The 25,372-nt window shown below is 42.5% G+C and overlaps 1 protein-coding gene across 4 annotated transcripts in view; it reads left to right on the plus strand.

Annotated features, from left to right (window-relative positions):
* LOC123516600 (potassium voltage-gated channel protein Shal-like) overlaps positions 1–25,372 on the plus strand; it is a 268,319-nt gene that overhangs the window by 224,002 nt on the left and 18,945 nt on the right. For all 4 annotated transcript variants that reach the window (XM_045276135.1, XM_045276137.1, XM_045276136.1 and 1 more), the window contains exons 2-3: positions 10,859–11,021; positions 14,878–15,066. In XM_045276135.1, the coding sequence (XP_045132070.1) occupies positions 10,859–11,021; positions 14,878–15,066 (352 nt within the window). The remainder of the gene's footprint in view (positions 1–10,858; positions 11,022–14,877; positions 15,067–25,372) is intronic.

Raw genomic sequence — 25,372 nt, forward strand, 5'->3', positions numbered from 1 at the left:
TTACACTCTTAAAGGCTCCTCAAACACACCACCACCACCACCACCACCACCACTACCCCCACCGTTGCCATCTTTCCCCGATCCAGCAAGTAAGCAACATCACCATTATCAACACCACCACCACCAACAGTCCCACCACCACCACTGCTATCTTTTCACCATCCAGCTACTACGCAACATCACCATTATCACCACCACCACCATCAACACCACCATCACCATTACCACCACCACGTTCCCTCCCTACCTAGTACTTTCCCATCCTAAAACTATCAGGTAGGAACAATCACCACCACCACCACCACCACCACCACCACCACCACTATGACCAGCACCCTAACCATTTTTACATACAAAACTAATAACTAACCACCACCACCACCACCACCACCACCACCTCTACCACCACCATCGCCACCCCCGTCGCTCCTCCATCCAGCCCTTCTTAATGTCACGGGGTCATGGCGCCTCTCTCTATGTGGCGGTGTGGTTTCGTTGGCTATTTCGAGGCTGAACCTAAAAAAGCATTGTCTTGAAAACGATTGTGCTTTGTCGGTGCCACGTACGGAGTGAGGTGGAGATGATGAAGTAATAGTGAAGGAGACAAGATGATAAACGGAAGTAGAAACAGAAACGCATACTACTAGAAAGAGCAAAAGGAGAAATAGAATGGAGTTGGTAGAGAGAGAGAGAGAGAGAGAGAGAGAGAGAGAGAGAGATTTGGATGGCAAGGATAGATAGGAGTGAGAGAGAGAAAGAGAGGTGAGGGGAAGGAAGGGGCGAGTAGCTGCTGCCCTAGCGGATTGCCATGGGCCGCTCGCTCCTTCCCCTCTTCTGCTCACCTCTCCTCTTGCTAGCCTCGCCTCGCCTCGTCTCGCCTCGTCTCGCCTCGCCTCGCCTCATTTCACCCCTCCGCTCGATGCTCTCTCTATTGATTTCACTGGAAAACTGCACGAATTATTTTTAGCATTATATTTGGCGTCTGCTTCACAAATGGCTCTGAATGGCCGTCCCAGCCCCTTGCCTTCCCTTAGCGAGTGTTGGGATACCGAACGTCTTACTCAAGTGGGTGTGAATGAGCGAGGAAAAGGAGTTGGTGCGTCAGTAATTTGAGTGTCTATAAAGGTGAAGTGATAAGTGCGGTTAATAGTAAGGAATAGAAAGAAGAGGAGAGGGGAGAGAGAGAGAGAGAGAGAGAGAGAGAGAGAGAGAGAGAGAGAGAGAGAGAGAGAGAGAGAGAGAGTGGGACGTAATGGTATGGATATTCTAGGTCTGGTTATGTTGTATTAGGAGGAAATGAAAGTTATGAGTTATATTTCGTTAGGTTAAATTTGGTTAAGTTAGGAAGGAGAGGAGAAAGGCTTAACGATTTTAGTTTAAGCTGGGTTAGGTTTGGTTAGGTTAGGTCAAATTAGGTTAGGTTAGTTCATATTTGGTTAGGTTATGAGAGGACAAACACTTAACGCATTTTTACCATGAATTTTGCATATGATTAGACAATTTTACTTGTATTGGGAAGGTTCTGTGGAGGTCGGAAGAGTAATGCCCAGAGTCCTCACCATTGTAATCCCCACATGAGTTTCTGAAGCTGCATAAAATCGCCAGATGGTAAGCAGAATAAATATGAAAACGTGTCAGCGTACTGGAGGGATTAAACTGAAAAATGTGTAACAAAAAATAATTAGAGGAAGATATTGAGTAAATCTATGTTGTTCATGTTGTCAGCAGCTAGAACCCACTATTCCCCGTCACCTTCACCTTCCCGGCTTGTCAGCAGCTTCACAGGGAGCTGATCAGGTTGACAGCCCGACCACCAGCTGCGCCACCCTACAGGCGGGCGAGGTGGCACACAGGGCCTCCAGGGACAGCCTCGTGACGGGCACTGCCACCTCCCGCCCTGTCACCAGGCCGCCCACATCACCCCCTCTCTCTTCCACTCACTCACCCCGTCGCTTCCATCCCCCGATACCTTCCCTCTCTCCTCCGCTCACCCCTTGCCTTGGCTCACCCTCCCAGTGTTTCCAATCTACCAGTGAGTCATGAGGTGGGGGAGGAAAGGCAGCGGGATACAGTTGTGGCGGGAAGAAAGGAACGAAAAGATGATATATTTTCGTAGGAATATAAAAAGAGCAATAGAAAAATAAGAGAGGATATAAAAAGAAGATAGGCTTTTGGAAAGTAGAAAGTAACGGAAATAAAAGTATAACAAAAATAGAAAAATATTTATTCATAGAGAAGTGAAGAGGAAGAGGCAAAGAAAAATCGCTGTCAAAAGGAATGCTCTTCTACAGCACATAGACCCTCAGTGCAGCACGAACACCACCACCATCACCACCAAGACCACCACCACCACCACTACCACCAATAACAACAATACACCAACAACAAAACCACCATCACCACCACCACCAACAACAACAACAATACATCAACAGCACAACCACCATCACCACCAAAACCACCACCACCACCACCACCAATAACAACAATACATCAGCAACAAAACCACCATCACCACCAACAACACAACCACCATCACCACCAAGACCACCACCACCACCACCACCAACAAGAACAACAATACACCAACTACAACAACAACTACAATAACAGCAACAACAGTAACATCATCAACAGCAACAACAACAACAGCAACAATATCAGCAACAACAACAGCAAAAACAGCAACAACAGCAACAGCAACAGCAGCAACAACAACGGCAACAACAACAACAGCAGCAGCAACAAAGCCAACAACGTTTCCGACCCGCGACACTGAACTTGGCAATCCCAATAAGCTATTAAGGCGAGAATACTTAGTTACGAATCGTTTTCAGATACCACCGCTCTTACACAAATTAATTCCGTTCACTCAGGTAATTGGCGCAAACCTCAAGCACACCGCAATTCTCACGCGCCAGATTTGCCTGTAATGTTCCTACTTTGTGGTGAAAAAACAGGAAAAAGCAACACCACATTACTTTTATCGCCTCTTCTACCGCTATCGTGCGTCTTACGTCTTATCTTTCAGCTGCTCCCTTCAGTTCTCCGTCTTTTGTTTCCCTTTTCCAGTCACGCTCTCTACAATCATGTCTTCTTTCACTCCATCCAGGAATGTTTATCTATCAAAAGCTTCTTCCTACATCACACATTCCTCGTCTCTTCAATGACACTCACAAATCATCGAAGTCTTGCCTATAAAGCTTTGTCTCCAAACTGATCCACATGCGTTGGATCTCCTACGTATTCATGGTCGAGCTTCACTACTTCTGGAGATAACCAAAGCAGCTTAATTTAGTCCCTTCACTACTATGACACGTTTTCAAATTCATTCTGCTTACTATCTGGTGATTTTACACAGCTTCAGAAACTTATGTTGGGATTAAAATAGTGAAGACTGTGGTCATTAATCTTCTGACCTCCATAGACCCTTCCGAATGTCAATAAAATCGTGGTCATATCCAAAAATCAAGGTAAAAATGCGTTCCAGTACAAAAGGCGTTAACATATTGCGTGTGTTACCAGCAAAATATAAACTTACAGCAAAGAAAATACATTCCTAAGTGAAATAAGAAATTTTAAGTGTTTTTTTGTAAATGATATTATAGAAAACAAGCACTTTTTTTGTTTTATGGCGGATTTAGAGCCACTATTGCCACCACTAAGCGCTTCAGAATTCGGCTCCTTGTCTCGTTATCAAGATCAGCAGATTCCACGAGCCTCGATTCCGCCCTGACACTTCTTGGAAACATCATGACACTCTCTCTCTCTCTCTCTCTCTCTCTCTCTCTCTCTCTCTCTCTCTCTCTCGACGTCTCATCATCTCATTATAATTTGCTGATTATCCTGTGTTGGTGATTATCATATTTCTCTTTCTCCGGCTATTTTATTTTCAGTATCATTGTTTCTTTATGTGAAATATTCTTATTTTTTTCCAGTTTTACAATATAATTTTATCCTTACGTACATGGAATTCAAATACTATTAATACTGTTATCATTATTATCATCATTAGTAGTACAAAAAGTCGCAGTACTAGTAATGGTAATAGTAGTAGTAGTAGTAGTTTGCTTATGATATGAAGCTTTTATTTAATTTCATAGTACGTATATTGTTTATAGAAAAATCTCTCTCTCTCTCTCTCTCTCTCTCTCTCTCTCTCTCTCTCTCTTCCTGTGTGTGTGTGTGTGTGTGTGTGTGTGTGTGTGTGTGTGTGTGTGTGTGTACTTTAATGCAGCTTATCTAGCTGATGACTGCCATTTTAGCCTACAGTTTGTTATTTAATCAGTGAAGACAAGCTGCCTTGACCCGGGCAGAACGAGAACTTTTATTAGTTAAGAACGTTTCAGATAAAAGATAAAATAGTTGTGTTTAATCAACTGTTGCAATCATGCCTCGCGTGCAAAATGTTTTAAACAAACACAAAACAACAAACTGAAACGTCAGATTGCCTCTGATGTCCTCTCTCTCTCTCTCTCTCTCTCTCTCTCTCTCTCTCTCTCTCTCTCTCTCTCTCTCAACATATGATGACAATCCGGATGTTATTAACTAAATGGAAACAGGGTTTTAGCGCATCAATGTTATTGGATACTCGCGTCCCTGGGTGGCGTCTGGCACGGTGGTGATGGTGCTGCTGGCTGAGGATGATGGTGATGGTGGTGGTGGTGGTGGTGGTACAGAGAGGTATTTTTTTAGATTCACGCCTCTCACTGACGCACAGGAAATGTTTTCATTCTTATTATTGACACCTTTTTTGGTTATGGATTAAATAAAAGATTGAACGTTCAAATTTTGTTTAGTCTTAAATTGCGTCGCTAATGAGAAATCACAATGAAAACTAGAAGAAGGAAATGATTTTTTCCTATATCAGGTTAAAAGCGGTGCCATTCTGAAAATGTTCCTCGACCACCGCTCTTTCTTCTGGCCACACCTCCCACCAGGGCAACTCGCCGCCTCCTTCCGCCCTCGCCCCTTCCTCATGGTGTCCTCGGAAGCCCCTCACAATCCCACACAAGAGAATACAATGTAAGGTTTTCTTGAAATATGTACGAAGCTGAATAGTTAGATGAGAACGACGTTTTTATGCGCATACTTTCGTTCGAATTAAATTAAATTTTCACGTTTCATTATGACGAAGCTTTTAATAGAATTATCTCATTCATCCCTGAACCACAAGGACATTAGAATGTTCGTTCAGTCTTTTCTTAATCAAAGCCTTGCCCTCCTCTATGAACTATTTTTCCTTCCTAGTTTTACTTTTATTTTTAGTGACTTTTCAATTTTAGCCTGAGAGTCTCCAGGGCCAGAGTCTCGGTGATCCCACTGCTGCCTCGCCTCGCCAGTCACCTCTTCAGACTCGCTCTCAGTAACGCTGCCATCATCGAGGCTCACCAAGCCCTCTATCCCTTGTCGGTCCCTTCCCGAGTGTGACCGCCGACTTGACCCACTTACCAGAGCCGCCTTCAATCCGACCCCCGGCTGAGACGAGGACAGGTGCCGCTCCCCGTCTGCCGCTCTGAGCCACCGTGACCCTTCAATAGACTGTCCTCAAAATAACCCGTCCGTGTCCCAAACAAAGGCCTGAATACTCAAACGCTTCAGATTTTCATAAGGATAATTTACAAAGGCCACAGATGATTAATTGAATCCTTGTGGGTATTTTTACGACCGATGATGTGGAAGCCCTGTTCATCTATCACCAAGAGCATGAAAACCATCTTGAAAGTGGCAGCGACTTCCACTAAAACGTATAACTTCTTCAGTAGTGGGACGCATATTTTACCTTGAGTTTGGGTATGATTAGACAATTTCATTGACATTAGGAAGTGTCTGTGAAGGTCAGAAGATTAATGACCAGAACCTTCACTGTTGTAATCCCCCACATAAGTTTCTGAAGCTATATAAAATCGCCAAATAGTAACCAGATGAATAGGAAAATGCGTCATGGTACTGAAGGGGTTAAAGGCATTCGAGTTAAAACATTTGAGTCTGAGAATAATTCGTGCAATCCAATGGTAATTCAGAGCATCAACTCCATCTTGCTTCCGTCTTTTAACTGCCATCAACCTGCACTGGGAAATGACACTCCGGGGAGACTTAATTCTTTCTTTTTTTTTTTAGCTTCACCTTCATTACATTTACGTGATTGGGAGGCTGTAATGACATGAGCAGGAAAGTATTTTCTGTCCTTCAGCGAGATTTATTTCATGTGCATCATCACTTTCATCACTTTTTTTTTCTTCTGTATCGACTCATTACACGTCCTCCATAAGCTCGCCTGGCTGTGTGGTATTAGGCTGCGCGCGTGCCTTGAGATTTCCAAGTTCTGTTCACATGCATTCTTTTACTTATATCTATACTTGTAATCTATCTATTGCCTTTGTAAGAAGAGCTCTAGTTTAGGACCACAAACATCACAAAAAGTCCTTCTGAATCTACCAACCATAAAGTACACTAGTTCGAAATAGATTATCCATAATTTGAGAAGTCATGAAAGCCTCTATTTGAAACAGTTCAAGTCAAAAGTAGGAGGACATGTATAAATAGGCAGGGAGTTCCAAATTCTATCACTGTAACCTGTTGGAATGATGGCTTCTTGTTGCTTCCTTTATTATGTTCTAATAGTCTCTCTCTCTCTCTATGAGTCTATGTGGAAGACGGAACGCTCTATTCAGTAACGTAGCTGGCGCCACAAGAGTATGCCCTCCTTGTAGTAACGATGTAACTCACACAGTATCTTTTGTACTCCAGCCTCTCTTGCCGCGTGCTCGTATATTTACAATGAAGGATGAGAAGAGGCCAAGGAGCATTAAGTCTTAAGGTGATTAATTATAAACGCTTTACAATATTTTCTTATCATATTCATGATTTACGCAGTTACATTTTCTTCATTTACCGGTAAAATAAACACATTTCCTGGAGACAGTCACAATTAATCAGTTAGACAAGGGAGAGTGAAGGCCGTGAACGAGAGTGCCTCCCATAAACACGGATGACAATCTTATTTCCTCAAAGGCTACATCTCATAATTCAAAAATGTTTTAGTGACGAGAACTTGCAAGAATAAGTCCAACGGTAGACAAAATTGTTTATATATTGTCCATTAACGTTGGGGCAAGAATATGATAATTGATGTTGAGACCACCATGTTTGCAACCCTCGCAGTACCTTGATGATCGATCAATCAGTATTTCGACCGTATCCAGAAACAACTTCCCCTTCTCACTATGACAATTTTACAAAGCCACGGAGATAACTATAGCTGGGTTTTCCTTTGATTAAGTAAACTAGAAATCTTGTCAATCTATCACAAGAACCATAAAAATACTCTCAAGACACAAGTATCTTTAACTAGACCCTTTGGAATACAGTGATGGTGAGAGAAACCAGGCTGTTTTAGAATATGGGTAACAGGTGCCAAGACACTTATTTCACTATCATTCTACACTTCTTAACTAACGTACAGCGATACAGCACCATTGAGTTGTTTCTCATAAAATTATATGCCAAGTGTCCTCTTCTTGTATTTTGATAATAGATACACATAAGAAAATATCCCGAAAAATCTAATAATCCATGCATGAAAGTTAATATTATCCTCCAAACATCAACAACGAAATGATGGATTTGTATGTCACCTCTCTCCCCAGTATACGAAATGCAGAACGTGTAGTAAACAGCAACACTAAACACCTGACCTCGGTTTATACTACATCACAATGCACAATATTTCTATCCTGAGGTCCTTCTTCCTTATGACGTAAACAAACACCATCTATCATATCAGCTGACCAGAAAGAAGAAGGAAAAACAGACACGGAAAACAAAGAAACCCTAAAAAAACCATTCCCTTTCCATCTAGCCGTCAATAGCAGCTCATAAGTTTGAACGCTGCGCCGATTTGTCCTTGTGACGCGGAAGAGTGGGGCTATAGTTCATACACGTAATATAGAGCTATGCCACACTATATTCCGCGATCTTCAGTGTTTCCTCTCAATCTTAAGCCGTCTTATCTAATGACAGACTTTACCCAAACCCTGATAACTGACAGATTTTAGGAAGTTCGTAAGGGAAAAAAGATCTGTTAAACTTCCCATTTTTTTTCCTATTGTCTTTATTGGTTTTCCATCAATCTTAATTCCTCTGATTTCCTGACAGACTCTTGGTAACGGAAAGGTTCTAAGAATATCAGCGAAGAGAAAACTTTGTTGACATGCCGCACTCTTTTCCACTGCCTTTAGTGTTTTTCATCATGATCCACTTCAATACTGGGGCACATATTTTACCTTCAGATTTGTGTACGCTTAGACCGATTTTACTGACATTAGGAATGGTCTATATAGGTCAGAAGATTAATGGCCACAGTCTTCACTATTTTAAACTCCCACATACGTTTCTGAAGCTGTATAAAACCACCATATAGTAAGCAGAATGAATATGGAAACGCGTCATGGTACTCAAGGGACTAACACTTGCTACACCTTTCCTCAATCACCAATCACTCTAGAATATATTAACGTATTCTACCACATGTAATCTTTGACCAGGGATGAAATTGATAAATCGTGAACTTATGTACTTCTAGACACTTATATAGTCTTCAAGCATTGTTTCTAGTGTCGGTAATTGTTTCATATCAAAGTGAAAGAGTTAACTCCTCTGATATGCTCACAAATGAAATACGGGAAGTGGGAGATTACAAAGTGTTGATAATTGTTTTATATCAAAGAGAAAATTCTCTCTCTCTCTCTCTCTCTCTCTCTCTCTCTCTCTCTCTCTCTCTCTCTCTCTCTCTCTCTCTCTCTCTCTCTCTCTCTCTCTCTCTCTCTCTCTCTCTCTCTCTCTCTCTCTCTCTCTCTCTCTCTCTCTGTGTGTGTGTGTGTGTGTGTGTGTGTGTGTCGCAAAAATCAAATTCCACACTAGTCCAGCTCTTTAATTTGACCTACATATATCCATTTAAATCCTCTTATAAAAGCCACTGTCTCATTACCTTCCCTCTATAGAACACTGTTGCCAAGCTTTTACACTGTGCAGACCTCCACCTTACATTTTGGTCGATTCCTACATTCTCATCCCATGCCACTCCCTCTTTCCCTCGGTTCGCTTCTCACCACTGGTTGTTTACCCTCGTCCATATACCCAAGTCATATTAGTCACTCAAGGGTTCACCAATCTCATCCTTCATCTCTATACTAACAAGCGCCTGGAGTTACTGGTTTTGACTTTCAGGTTCTTGAGATTCACAGTGTAAGGGAATGAGTAGCCACAAAACTTTCTTTATCTTATGAATGAAAGTGCAAATGATCTTTTTAAAGGGAATAATGCAAATGATATACCAATTTGTATTTTTATATAATTCCAGTGTTCTGCGAATTTTAGAACGAAAAAAAAATGTGTTTCCTGAGACTTTACTTTTCATTCCTCTACTTTATTCGTTTATTGTTTTAAATCTGTAAAATCTAATAAATGTGTAAGATAAAAGACCTGATATCCACAATACACACAACATCATTTTATGTAGGAAAGATTCTAACTATGGACAACAAGAATGAAAACAGAAAACAAACACTGAAGAACTAGAAATAAAGAGGAGCAAAGTTGACCTGCCTTCCCTTCCCTTTCCTTCCTTCTTTCTCTCTCTTTTAAGCCAACAGTTCGAATACAAGCCAAAACTCACCAGCAGAAGTGTCGCGAAACTGTACCTATAACTCACGCATGTAGTCAGTCGCGTATGGGAAAACCCTCAAACATTTCCTCCTTTGCCCCGCACTTAACCAGAGGAGGAAGTGATTTCAGACCGCTGTTTACGTCATCAATTTCCACCTTTCTCTTTACAACTCCTTCTGGTGCATCTTACGCTCCCACCACCACCACCACCACCACTACACCAACTTCCCTATCCTCGATAAATGACAGAAGTAATGAATAAATGAAGGAGAAATGCTAGTTTTTATTTATTTATTTATTTTTTTGTGACTTATTTCATTTTCTTTTATTTGTTTATTTATTTGTTCTCCGAAGAGGAGGTGATTTCAGACTGCTGTTTACGTCATCAGTCTCCACCTCTCTCTTTACAGCTTCAACTCCCTTCTGGTGCACCTAACACTACCACCACCACCACCACCACCACCACCACCACCACCACCACACCAACTTCCCTATCCTCTCTTTCCAGTCCACCCTCCTCGCTTTCCTCCTCCTCCCCACGCAGACCACTACCTCACCACTGCCAGGTTCCTCTCAGTCTCCAAGCCACACCACCCAATTTTAACTCTTTCACGACTGGTAATTTGTTTCACTTTATTTTTCCTGCCTTCCAGTACCCCATAAACCAGTGACAAATTAGCCCACGTTATTGTTATATACTTCGTACTTTTCCTCTTTCTCTTCCCCTTAAGTCCGTCATTAATCTTTTTTTTTCTCTTACTTTATGTTATCTGCCTCTTACTTTTCTTTTCTTTCATCTTCCTGTCTTATTAATTTTCTAGGTTATATAGCGTATGTTATTTCTGTTTCTTGAGAGTTAATAGGTCTGCTTCCGTTTGTTGTTACGTTTAAGTTACTATCTTTTACTTTCGTACCGGTTTATAAGGTGAAGTGAGATGTTTCATATTATTTTTTTCCTCACACCTCTCTCTCTCTCTCTCTCTCTCTCTCTCTCTCTCTCTCTCTCTCTCTCTCTCTCTCTCTCTCTCTCTCTCTCTCTCTAAATGGCACCTTTATATTCCTTCATCTTCGTACTTTCCTTCACCCTTGAAAGCGGAACACTGCGTAACATCCTTTGCATTTCTTAACTTCACAATATTTTCATCTTATATCATGAACAGAGACACTAAATTTCGCTCTCTTCCTTCCTCAGATACGGCGACATGGTTCCGCACACGCCCACGGGGAAGATCGTGGGCGGCGTGTGTTCCCTCTCGGGCGTGTTGGTGATCGCCCTGCCCGTGCCTGTCATTGTGTCCAACTTCTCCAGGATTTACCACCAGAACCAGCGAGCAGACAAGAGAAAAGCGCAGAAGGTAAAGAGTCGAGAATATTTCTTTTTATACATTACTGTCGTCCACTCCCTCTTCCCTGTGTGTGTGTATGTGTGTGTGTGTGTGTGTGTGTGTGTGTGTGTGTGTGTGTGTGTGTGTGTGTGTGTGTCATCTTGTCTCGTGTCATATCGTTCCTTCCTTACTTCCTTTTTTTTTCTTTCTTTCTTTCTTTCTTTCTTTCTTTCTCCCCTTCTTTCTTCGTGTTATTGTTCCTTTCACTTTTTCTTTTTCTTTTCTCTCTCTCTCTCTCTCTCTCTCTCTCTCTCTCTCTCTCTCTCTCTCTCTCTCTCTCTCTCTCTCTCTCTCTCTCTCTCTCTCTCTCTCTCTCTCTCTCTCTCACCCTTAAATTGTCTTGTCCTTGTCTCGTGGCGTCTTCCTCCTCCCCTCCATTCCATACAATTTGAATATACATATTTTTTTTTTTACTTTTATGCCTTCCCTACATTTTGCTTCCTTCTTACATACTTTTCCTTCCTTTTCTTTGTTCTTTAAATTTCGAATAAGTCTTCCATTTCAATCACACCATCCTTTTTTTTCCTCCCTCTCTTCCTCTCCCTTCATTAATTTAATCTTCACCTCTCTTTTATTGATCTTATCCTCCCAATTCATCAAGTCTGTATCTCGTCATCGTCACTTACTTCAAATTTACGACTTGTTTCTTTTTTTTTCAGGTGACCACCACTGGCTCAGATAGATTTACGTGTTATCACTGTTACCTGGAAGTCATCTCACGGCTGACGTCACTTATTATGACTATTTATGCCTTTTCTCAATTTCTTGCCCTCTTTCTTTTCTTATCCAGGTATTTTCAGGAGATACGAATGAGGGCGAGTTTCCCTGAAGATAATTTCCAGTAGCTTAGAATCTCCTTTCTTTGATACTTTACATTGTCCTGTCTCTCCCTCTACTTAATGGTCTGCACAATGTTGACTGACGCTGCAGACTGGAGGTGGGTTGAGGCTGTCACTAGTCAGCTGGGGAGAGTCTCAGTCGTGGGAGTGAGTGTCGGTGTAAGGAATGGTGCTGGAGCGGTGCTTGTGGTGTAGGCGTGCTGCATTTATCTTTTTTTTTTTTTTTTTATCTCTTCTATTTTTCGTCTCAGTTTAGTTTCCTTTTGTGGTAAAAATCTATGAAAGGAAATGACTCGTTAAAAGTTTGTCAATATGTTAAAGGCCTGGAGATTAAAAACAGAAAATTTAATTGATAGTGAGCGGAGGTTAGCAGGAGGTTACTCGATGTCTGACCACAAGCGTAGGTAGACGACCAGTTCTATCACGTGGTGTGCCTCGTGCTGCGTCGGGAGTGTGCGTCTTCATTCAGTAATACCAGTAATGATCGACTTCCACACACGTTGCCTTGGTGGCTGGCACATGTTAGGCAACTGTCAACACTTTCCTCGTTCATGCTGACATGACTTTGCAGACTGATTCCAGGAAATGTGGCTTGAATAAAAAAAAAAAAAAAAAAAAATAGATTATAAGAAAAAAACTGCCATGATTCAGCACTACTCGTAGCTCGGCGGTTACTGGCGATGCGTGACAATGGTGCGGATTAGGCTGTTTTTTCTAACACTGCACGCACGATGGTCCCGCTGCTGTCACGGGCAACTCGAAGCCGAGCTGACGCAAATATCTGCCACAATACGGCGGGGCTGCCAATTGAGCTGCGTACCAGTAGACTGACCCAGGGGAGAAGTGAGAGGGAAAGGTTTGTGCTGGACTTCACCGCTTTGCACCATAACACCTGGACACACCACCATACCTGCACGCTTCCTCACTCATCACTTGCCTAGTTATGTACATTACCCACACTCACGCCCCTCGCATGTCCTTGCATCACCAGCCCTCGCTCCAGCCACGGCCGCCCTCACCCTCACCCTCCCCCGGTGGCCGGTCTGCCTCTCGTGTGGCCAGCGCAGCACGGTCAGGGTCGTGCTTCATAAAGCAGCACCTACTGGATCAAGACGCTCCTTAACCCTGACTGATACAACTAAGAACGTGATGGACAGGCAGATTCCAGGCATGACGAACAGACCAATTTGCACCGCACACTCGTCTTTCCCTCACCCATCGCAGTGAGTCACGGCCGCCGCGCTCCTCCCAGTGGCCGTATTAACATCAGGGGAGGAGAACTATTCATGGGAGTGCGATGCGTGGTTAAACACTCTTTTCTTCACTTTCACCTCACCTTGCAATATCAATGTTAACGAAGTGGATCGGTGTGTGTGTTTCAAATGCCTTTTTCATTTTTTTTTTTTTTTTCTGTCTCCGAGCGTGTGTGTGGCGAGACAAGCAAGCACTGTGTCAGGTCCACTGAGTCACGGCTGCGTCGTTCTCATTAAATCGGTCTCTTTAACATCTAAACTGCACACACACACACATACACTTTTGTATATAATATGTATAAATGTGTTTGTATATAAATTTCAGCAAGTTTCTTTCTTCATCTAAAAGTAAAGAATTCCTTATGCATGAATTTAATAAATTCCATATTTACATTTAATAACCGAGAGGCTTTTGAGCGACAGCGCGACGTAATGCATTAAAAGATACCGCGGGATAGAGACGCCGAGCTGTGTGTGTGTGTGTGTGTGTGTGTGTGTGTGTGTGTGTGTGTGTGTGTGTGTGTGTGTGTGTGTGTGTGTGTGTGTGTGTGTGTGTGTGTGTGTGTGTGTGTGTGTGTGTGTGTGTGTGTGCTGGGGTGTCAATGTTTGAACCTCGGCGAGGTGGCCTCGCACACAGACTGATGACTCTCCCGGCTGTCTTCCCCGGTTCGGCACGGGACAGGGACAAGGATTAGTCATCCACGCACATGACATTTTTTTTTCAATGTGCACAATTTTTCGCGTAGTGTACGTGTATCCAAGATTATTTTTTGTCCCAAGAAAACTGTAAATGGATTTTTACCTTTTCCCTATTACAGAGTTAATTCCAAACTAATTTAAAGGTAGTTGCACCAATAATGGTTATGTTTGAGACGAATAACATAAAATTGTTAGCAAATACCATTGACTTTACTTTGTGACTTGGAAGACTTTTAAATCCTCTTGGTGTATTTCTTCCGTCATCTCAAAACGCATTATTCTTGTTTATGCTTGATCTTACTACTCTCCTTTCCTCTGTAATGGCAGGCGCATAGTGTTGTGATGCGTCCCCTCCCTGTAGCTGTTAGTCCTCATATAGACTGTATCATATGTCTAGTGTGTGCGTGTCCGTGCCCTTCTCGCGGCCATCCCTGTCCTCTCACAACACTGACAACACAACCTTTCTTTCCCAGCGCGCACTGCTGAAGCGAGAGGAGCAACAGGCGAGTTTAGTTTCTGTTGGGAAATCAAAGTGACGGAGCAGGAGGAGTAGATAAGATATGAGTAGACAACAAGAGAGAGAGAGAACAAAAAGTAGTCAACAGTTGGACATGACTAGCCTCTACACACATACACACTCACCCGCTGCACCTCTCTCTCTCTCTCTCTCTCTCCCTTTCACGGCCGCTGCTCAACTACTCATAGACATTAGTCTGCTTTCTGTGAATGGGAATGCGTATGAAAGTCGCTAGATTCGCTACGTACAAGTTGACGGTGTCTGGTCTCAGCAAGGCGGCAGCTCACGACAGTACTGCTGCAGCTGCTGACTTGACGGCTTACATCACCTAATTCGCCTGCTACTGTATCATCTTTTCAGCATCTTCGTCAAGCTTTTCTTTAATCCTTCCTGTGACAAGAATCACAAGCCCACTGAGGGTTACCATGCCATGGTCATCATTAAGTGTATACCATTTTGACATAATACCTTCCCTCAATGCCACATTCTAATCACACCTTGCTTGCCCACCACTGCAGAAGGCCCGCCTAGCCCGCATCAGGATCGCCAAGGCGTCTTCCGGAGCGGCGTTCGTCACCAAGAAGAAGGCGGCTGAGGCGCGGCTGGCAGCCCAGGAGAGCGGCCTCGAAATGGACGAGTTCAACAAGGAAGAGGACATCTTCGAGATGCAGCACCACCACCTCCTGCGCTGCCTCGAGAAGACAACGGTCAGTCTACGGCCACCTGGTGTAGGGTCGTCGTGCTACAATACTCCTTAAGGTGTCAGGGTGACCTAACCTTTCATTAAGCCTGTCAGGAAGGTGATATCTAGGTGGGCGTGGTCTGTGTTGTAAAGACACAGCATTTCAGGAGGAGGAAAGGTAAGTGTTTACATCGCAGGTCAGGACGGCATGTTTGTGAATATCTTAATCGGAAAATATTGACAATCATTTCGTTGAAATTTTCATTTCTTATACGGATGATGTCTGTCATTTTCGTGTCCAACATTAATGGAAAGCTAAAGAAAATATTTAACTATTCTCTACTTTGAACTTAGACTAAAGAGATGAAAATATGGCTTGGAGAAGACGTCATTGTAACCATTATAGAGGTGTGATCTCTTTCACTGCTTGAATGACGTCAGTATTTAACAAAATATTCACTTCTTTTAGTGAGACTCATGACGTATTTCTTGCCGATGACATGGACGGATGCCATGTATTCTTCTCTGTCCTTAAGTAGTGTCTCTTGCAACCAAAAATTACACAAGACAGATGGGAATAATTTCAAAGTGGTGTCGCTATGGAGGATCGTGCGTCTCCTCAGAAAAAGGTAGTCAGTGCATTAGTGCTTTCCACGGAGTGACGAATACTAAATACTCCTATACTTTTGTCTTATGCCAGTACCTTCCTCCCCCCTTTCCCTATCTCCCTCTAGTTCCTCATCCCTCAACAGCTACTACTTCCCCTGTCAAACTTCTCCCTACCTTCCACAACGTCCTAAGATCAATGTTTATAGTTGAACTCATCACTCGGGGAAGTCTTTACGAGAGCCACATTTGTCACTCCCTATCGCTGATGCCTTCCCTTCATCCCTCCCTCTACCCACCCACACTTCCTTCCTTCCTTCCTTTCTTCCTTCCTTTCCGTTTCCCTTTAACTCTCTACCACCCATCCTCCTCCTCCTCCTCCTCCTCCTCCTCCTCCTCCTTCGCTTATTTCTTCGTAATCACGTATAATTACTGAGCAGCGGCGTTTCTCTAAGGTTAATGAACTTGCGTGTCCTGTGTTATATTCTAATTATCACTGTTCCAGGATCCACGAGTGTGTGAGAACATAATGAAGGGCCCCCTCACCACCCTCCCCCTCTTTCTCCTCCTCCCCTCCCTCCTGTGCCTCCCTCCCCTCCACCAGAAGCTAAATGACGCCACCTGGAGAAATTATCTTAAGTGAATATTGAAATTTTACGACTTGTTATGGCTTTACTTACAATCTCTGAAACGTTGGCTTTTCTTTCTTTCTTTTTTATTTCGTTCATTCTCTCATTATCATATTAGGTTTATTCTTTATTCCTTCCTTTACTTCTCTCTGCTCTCTTCTCTTCTTACCTCCTACTTCACTACTTCTCTACACTCCTTTCTCTTTTATACTTCCAGATCACTTTTACAAACAAGCGACCGTAAATCCGAGGAAATCTTATAGGACTATCTGCATCACATACCCGTCCTTCATAAAAACTAATGTGACGACCACTATAATGAATTCAGAAGACAAATTAATGGCACTTTTCTTCTCTTGCATATGAAGGAGAGGATTTCTTTTTGTAATTGGCAATGTTTCGTTTTTTAACATTGAGCTGTGGGTTTTATATGTTGCTTCTTACTAGTGAATACTGTTTTTTTTTATTACTATTGAATACAGCTTTCCGTGCACCGCCGCTAGACGCAGGCTGAAGGGCGAGTGGGCGCCAGACTCGGTACCGGGCGGCAGGCGGCACAATGAGGCGGCCTTGTTTTCTCTGCGAGTGGAAAGCCTACTTCCTTTTAAACCTTGTTGACTAAAGAGGGAAAACTCCACGGTGGGTTTTCAAAGGCTCTCAGCTTTCGGGGAACGGGCCCACCTCCCCTCCTGCCAGCCTCCCTGCCTCCCTGCCACCCTGTCTCCCTACCTCTCTGCCTCGGTCCTCATTGTGATCCTGCCTCGCGGGGCCCAGGAGAGGCAGGTGTTGCTGCCTAACCACCCACGAAGATGTTTAAGTCACTGATAAGTTAATGACGCTCATCTTGGAGAGATATTATCGGGTGTCGGGCGGCGGGAGTGTGAAAGAGTGAGGTGAAGCATGAGTCTGTGGGTGGCGAGGCAGGTGGGCTGAACCACTGTACTGCCAAGATGGGCGTGAGCGGTGGCCAAACACGGCGCCCCTCTCAAGTGTTAGTCCCCCATGATAAGTGACACTTTAAACGGCGAGATCTTTCAGGTGGCTCCATTAACGTCGGTGAGCCGCGGTGCGAGATGACGTCCCCTCTTGTTATCCAGCATCGTGAAGTCAGTCTGAGGTGGGCGGGCGGGATAAACGTGTTGTAGCGAAGAGGGACATCAATTTCATCCGCGCCAGCAGGATGAACCGCGCCTTGTGTAAGCGAAACATAGACCCGGCTCGGCAGCGTCGACCAAACACCGCCTAACTGCCTCGCCAGCATCATTAATCTGCCTTTATGGTACAAATTTCAACCATTATTCTCGTGTTGTTTTTACGTGTAAGGTGAAAGCTGAATTGCCAGCTGAAGGTGATTGTTTGTTATTTTTTACCGTCTCTTAATGAACGCTTAAGTCAACTGGTTGGAGCTTGAATAAATAGGATTCATTAATGCAATGTTTGTTCGCCTCCTGACGGTCTGAGTCTTGACGGAACACAAATATCTTCGCTCCCTACATGCACACTGTTTGGAAGCACAGCAGGGCAGAGCTGGACGAGGTGAAGCAGGCTGGTCACGGAAGAGAAATTGACATGAATCACTGTACAATCATAACATTTCTTCGCGTCACCACAAAATTAAGGAAATAACCGTATCACATCGGTTTTTTGTCCCTTGATCTGCATGCTTTTTTTTTTAAGCGTGAAAAGGAAAATGACAAAAAAATCGGCAAAACCAATCTAAAAATATAACAATCCTTCCATCCCTTCCCTCCGCCTGAATACACACGCGAAAAAAAAATAAGACAGAGACGGAAAATTAATGCTGCTTCTCACGGGAATAACAACGAAATGTATTCATTCATCCTGTCTTGTTTTGAGACTGACTTCACATTAACCTTGCAACAGAGCGAGGAAATAAGGACATGAATGCGAGCGTCAAAACATCAACAACTCACAAGTTTCCGAGACCTGAATCTCCGTAAGAGCTCTTCATGAACAACTCTACGCACACACACACTTATATTTCACTCAGCCGAGGCCAGAATTCTGAAACACTTTACTCTCACCACAACTGTTTCCTAAGGCTACTCAGAAGATCAGCCAGATTTTCACGAGTATTTTCCTAATTAATAAAGCAGATATCTAGTTAATCTATCACCAGAACCATAAGAACAACCTTAAAAATCAATGTAACTTCAACTAGAGCCCTCTAAACACAGGAAAGGTGCGGCGCAAAACTGTCTCAAGACTACAGTCCAAATTCTTCGCACAGTAACCCCTAAATCTTCCCTTGGGACTCCTCGTTTTCTGTTGAATGGAGCGGAGACGAGTAGTGTGTGGGGGATGAAGTGCAGAGTGTGGCCTCGACGTGACCAAGCGGCAAGGACTGACACACGGACAGACAGAGAGAAGAGTCCCACTGACCTACTTTACCTTAGTTATCACAGGACCGAACCTTGACCAGACTCCAGGAAGACAGAAGAAAATATAGAATAGAAAAAATAGTGAGAAACAGCGAGCTAGCGAGAGAGAGAGAGAGAGAGAGAGAGAGAGAGAGAGAGAGAGAGAGAGAGAGAGAGAGAGAGAGAGAGAAGAGAGAGGAGAGAGAGAGGGGGTGGAGTGGATGGAGACAAGACTGTATTGGAGGTGAGAGGATAAGAGATGGAGTGGAGGAGAGTGATGGGGCTGGGAGAAAGATTGACTGAAGGAGCAAAGGAAGGACGGGAAAGAGAAGGGAGGTGGTGTTATCATGAAGGCCACACTTTATCTCCAGAGAAGTGTGTGTGTGTGTGTGTGTGTGTGTGTGTGTGTGTGTGTGTGTGTGTGTGTGTGTGTGTGTGTGTGTGTGTGTGTGTGTAAAGAGAACATAAAAGAAAACAAAAAAAAATATGTAACTTACAAATCTATTTTCAAATCCAATATCTGAGTAGTGAGAGATAGATAGGTAGATAGATAGATAGATAGATAGATAGATAGATAGATAGATAGATAGATAGATAGATAGATAGATAGATAGATAGAGAGAGAGAGAGAGAGAGAGAGAGAGAGAGAGAGAGAGAGAGAGAGAGAGAGAGAGAGAGAGAGAGACAGACAGACAGACAAACAGACAGACAGAGAGAGAGAGAGAGAGAGAATCAGACACACCAGCATACACACAGACACACAAAGAAAAGCTCCGATCTATCTCGTAAACATCACTATAAACACATCGCCTCATCCTCTTACTCGATAACACACGCCGTAAAAATGTACAAGAACGACATGGACGGTGCTACGAGAGTTCCCGAAGTAGAATACCCTCTTATCAGTCCCCACCCTCCTGGACACCCAACACCCAACACATATACAAGTCACAGAAGAGCCAAGGGTGTCTCATGAGCGGTTTCACGTGACAATAAACTCGATCTCTTTAACACGTAGCTACGAACTCATTCAGAGGATTCTTCACTTCTACAGACATAAATTCGTTAATCATTACCGTAAAGAGAGAGAGAGAGAGATAAGAGAGAGAATCCATATTATATACATTGGTATTCGAATCGCTTCCACGTGATTTCACCCTCCACTAGCGCCGCTTTGGGAAGGGATGGTGGGCGGCCCTTTCTCGTGGCGTCCCTCAGTGCCGCGTTGCCGGTGCCTCCCTACAGACGGAGGAGCACGCTGGGCCTGCTTTAGAGATGCGAGGAAAATATGTAAAGTTTGTTCAGGGAGACCGAATGTTGATCACACACATAGAAACATATACATTCACAAACACACACACACACACACACACACACACACACACACACACACACACACACACACACACACACACACACACACACACACACACACACACACACACACACACACACACACACACACACACACACACGATGTTTATTATCACTCTCTCTAGTCTCTCTCTCTCTCTCTCTCTCTCTCTCTCTCTCTCTCTCTCTCTCTCTCTCTCTCTCTCTCTCTCTCTCTCTCTCCCAAACATTTACAGTTACTATCACACATCCGACGCAAAAATAGTTCTGAGGAATTTCACGAGAGTTTGATTGTGGGAAAAAAAATCGATCTGGTTACGAAAAAGAAATGAAACCAAACAATGAATAGATGGATGACAACTATAACACGACTTCCAAGAATGACACACACACACACACACACACACACACACACACACACACACACACACACACACACACACACACACACACACGATTATTTGTGGTTCAGTCGATACCATTCTAACTCTGTTTTACCATGACCTCAGTTCGATTCTCCGCTAAAGACATACAGACACTCACATCATTATCTATTTGAACTATTCTTATCTATCTATTTTCTTATACAACGATTTTCCTTCACAAAATAAGAACAAAACATGTATTCCCTCAAATCTTTAATACAGCACGCTCAGGTCATCATAGGAGGAGCATCAAGACACATCACAAATTGAAACCAAGCCATTCTCTTCGATTTTCTACTCATCACTTCTCGATTCAAACTGTTTATTGGCCACAAACTGAAAATGAATAACACTACAAATAATCTAAAAATAAAACATAACCCTCAAAAAAATAATCATGCAGACAACAGAAATATGTACTTTTAATAATGGAACTGTTGAATCATTTATAAGAATTTAACAATCCACAAATTCTTCCTTAAAATGTACTTATAAATATTACCACAAAATAATCTCAAAGTAATACATAATCCAACAAAAGAAATAATAATCTTGCATACAAAAGAAATATGTACTTTTAATAATGGAAATATTGCTTCATTTATAAGAGTTTAACATACCATAAATTCCTCTTTAACCCCTTCAGTACCATGACACGTTTCCATATTAATTCTGGTTACTATTTGGCGATTTTATACAGCTTCAGAAATTCATGTGTTGATTAAAATAGTGAAGACTGTGGCCATCAATCTTCTGACCTCCATAGACCCTTCCTAATGCAAATAAAATCGTATAATCACACCCAAAACTCATACTAAAAATGCATCTCAGTATTGAAGAGGTTAAAATTCTCCTATATGGTTCATTTCTCACCGTTTGATTCTGTGTATACCCCATAACACAATCATGCGTTATACCAGAGGGGCGGGAGTTGCGGAGCGTTCCCCTTCAAGCATCCCTCTTGCCTCCCCCTCAATCCATTCACCCCTTCACCTTCCCCTCCTCCTCCACGCTGGCCACGCCTCCCAGGAACTCGTCCACCCAAATATTTACGAGGCTGAGCTGCCGATGACACGGTTTTGAGGTGGAGGAGGCGTTGTGGGCGTGTGTGGGAGTGAGTGAGTGGGGAGTTTGAAGGTGTGTATGTGTTCGTTCCCAACACTGACGCGTCTCGGTTCTCCTATACACGTGTTGGTGGATCAGAGTTATATTGGCTTGTATTGCTGTGTATTCTTTCAAGGGAGCGAGTGAACACCTCCTGAAGCGCCAAGAAAAGATCTGTTGGGCTCATATGTTCATTCAGTGAGAATACACACACACACACACACACACACACACACACACACACACACACACACACACACACACACACACACACACACACACACACACACACACACACACACACACACACACACACACAGTGTCTCTCTCTCTCTCTCTCTCTCTCTCTCTCTCTCTCTCTCTCTCTCTCTCTCTCTCTCTCTCTCTCTCTCTCTCTCTCTCTCTCTCTCTCTGAAAACACAAACAGTGAAACACACACACACACACACACACACACACACACACACACACACACACACACACACACACACACACACACACACACACACACACACACACACACACACACACACACTTCTATGAGATTATTTCGTGGTATTAAAATTTTATCTTGAGTAGAATGCAAATGAACAGCTTGGGATTAAATGGTCTTCATGATTATCTTTATTGGTGTTACGAGGCAAAATGGAAAGAACACTTGGGAAATATTTGTTTCTTGCTTACTTTTTTATACTTTTCTTTATTTTTTTTCATTTCCTTCGTCCCGGCTTGTTTCTTCTTTCATTTTTGTATTCCTTTCATTACTTTTTCTAATCTTTTTCGCTTTTCTTCATTCTCTCCTCTTTCCTTCTTTTCTCTTCTTTCAATGAAGGTTATTATTTTCAAGTAAGTGTCCATCAAAGCAAGAAACTTTTTTTATTTTTCTTTCTTTCTTCTTTCCTTTCTTTATATCTTTGTGCCTTTTCTTTCTCCTCTCTTTACTTCTTACCTCACAGTTAAAAACCAATAATAAAAAAAAAAACGAAGCATAAAAGGAAAAGATCAGAATAATATTTGCTTTTTCCTTTTCTTTCCGCATTTTCTTTCCCTGTATTTTCTTGCTCGTTCTCTCTTTTCCGTTTAAAATCAAAGCAGAGCCCGAGACTAAAGGAAGGACATCTTGGCAAGTGGGCAGGCAGGCGGTGTGGGCAATAACAAGGAACATAGAAAAGTGTATTGAAGGCTTGCCTCACCAAGAGCCAACACTATCACCACCAACACCACAAACACACCACCACAATAGAAAAGTATCAGTATAAGAAAGTGTGTTGAAGGAGGTTTGTCTTGATAGTGTCACCACCAACATCGCCAACATTAAAGTAACTGTAGCAAACCCCACCAACACCACAAACACAACACCAACATCGCTAACATCACCACAATAACACGGTACCAACATAACGAAGTGCTTTGAAGGAGGTTCGTCTTAATACTAGCGCCACCAACGGCACAAAAATTAAACTAACTGTAGCAAACCCCCACCAACACCACAAATACACCACCAACATCGCTAACATCACCACAATAGTAAGGTGCCAACATAAGATAGTGCACTGAAGGCTTCTCTTGGTACTATCACTACCAACATCGCCAGAATTAAAGTAACTGTAGGAAATCACACAAAAATACCAGCAACGCCACGACCATCATGATAAGGTGAATACGGCTATATTAACAACACCAGAACCGATTCGAGCACTTCTACCACCATCACATAGAGTCATAGACCATCAACGCCACCTCCACAGACACACCACTGCTCCAATAACGTAGGAAAACAACAACAAGGGAATCGAGGTACAAAACGTGGTATTTTAACCCTTTCAGTACCAGGACTAATCTTTTATATTCATTCTATTTCAATTTTACTGTTTGATGACCTTACACAGCTTCAGAAACTTATGAGGGGATTAGAATAGTGAAGACTCTGGCCTTTAATCTTTTGACATCCATAGACCCTAGCTAATATCAATAAAATCGCCTAATCATACACTAAATTCAAGGTAAAAATCCGTTCAGTACTGAAGTGGTTAGTCATTACCAGCGGATGAAATAGAAAAAAAAGGAATTTCTCACCAAAACTTAAAAAAAAAGAGAAAGCAATTTACATCAAGAATAAAATGTAAAAAAAAAAAAAAAACAAGAAATACATACAAAAGTTGGTGCTGATACAAAGGCATTCAATCCCACTCCTACTACTGGACTGGACTGACTGGTGGAGGTCCCTGTAGTTGTTGTTGTTGTTGTTGTTTTTTATGTAAGAGGAAAAAAATGGCCAAGGGTAACAAAAACTGTGATTAAAAAAAAAAAAGCCCACTAAGATACCGGTCCCTAAACAAGCTAAAAAGATAATAGTCAAAAAAAGACTCCCAAGATGATAGTAAGAGTCTTTTTTTTTATCATTTTTTTCCTTGTTTTCTGTTTCGCGTGAAGAATGTATGTGTAGTTAAAAAAAAGATCTACCTTACCATCGCCATCCATAATCTGGTCCAATCTTTCTTCTAATCCTCAAACTAATAATAACACTGTCTCATAAATATCTTTCATCACAAAAAACTGGGAGAATCCAAACCCATGCACTTTATGTTATCTCTTATTTTTAGCCTTTAACACGGAAAAAATAGAGCTGCGATGAGGAAGAACAGCGCATTTACCTAAAAAAAAAAAAAATCTACCATCATCTCTATTAATAATTTTCCCAATCTTTCTTCTAATCATCAAATCAACATGCACTTTATATTGTCTCTTGCCTTGAGCTGGGCGAAGAATTAACACGAAAAAACATAACAGCGGTGACGAAGAACAGCGCCTAAAATAGATTCACCATCATTCCTATTCATAGTCTTGCCCAATCAATCAATAACAGGATTTCATAACTATCTTTCATCACGCAAACATGACACAATACAAGTTCATGCACTTTATATTGTCTCTTGTCTTGGGCGAAGAATTAACACGGAAAAACAGACCAGCAGTGAGGAAGAACAGAACATACACCTTTTTTGCCTTCATTTAATATAACCTGTGGAAGTCCAACGCTGACTCACTCCCACAGGGCAGCGCTACCTCTCCCCCCCCCACTACGCCCTCCGTCAGCAGCCACCTCATTATTTCAAGGGAAGTTCGAAGGGAAGGGCGAAAAAAAGGGATAAAGGAAAGGGTGCAGGGGAAGCGTGAAATACAACAAGAGTTGACAAGAGGAAGTACAGTGAGTGTGAGGCAAAGGAAGCTAAGACTCAAAAGGACAAGTGTGGAAAAGGTGGGAGGAAATTATGGAGAGGAGTTTGATTTAGTCAGAAGAGTCGAAGGGTGAGAAAGATCAAAGGAAAGAATAAGGAGAGATGTGAAATAAAGGGGAGATTATCTAGAAGCGAAACATGAGGAAGAAGAAAAATGGGAAAGGAAAGGATAAGTAAAGTGAACAATGCAGCAAAGTTAAAAGCAATGAGTGAAAAGAAAAACAGGAAAAATAAATTATGATATTACACACGTTGAATTCTGTATAATATTCCTCTCTTATTTATTTTGCTCTTTTTTTTCAACCTTTGCCTCTTCTAACTCCCCGTCAACCATAAAGGCAAAAGGCGACAGTGAGAGAAATGTTCTACCTTAGAGTTACGCATCACAACTGCAGTAATAAAAAAGGTATAATGTACTTCCACGGTACTACTTTACACTTTTCCCTTTACTCCCCTCTTCTCTCTCTCTCTCTCTCTCTCTCTCTCTCTCTCTCTCTCTCTCTCTCTCTCTCTCTCTCTCTCTCTCTCTCTCTCTCTCTCTCTCTCTCTCTCTCTCTCTCTCTCTCTCTCTCCAGCTTTTACCCTTCGCTCTTG

The sequence above is a fragment of the Portunus trituberculatus genome, chromosome 41, assembly GCF_017591435.1.
Source record: "Portunus trituberculatus isolate SZX2019 chromosome 41, ASM1759143v1, whole genome shotgun sequence".
NCBI classification, from domain to species: domain Eukaryota; kingdom Metazoa; phylum Arthropoda; class Malacostraca; order Decapoda; family Portunidae; genus Portunus; species Portunus trituberculatus.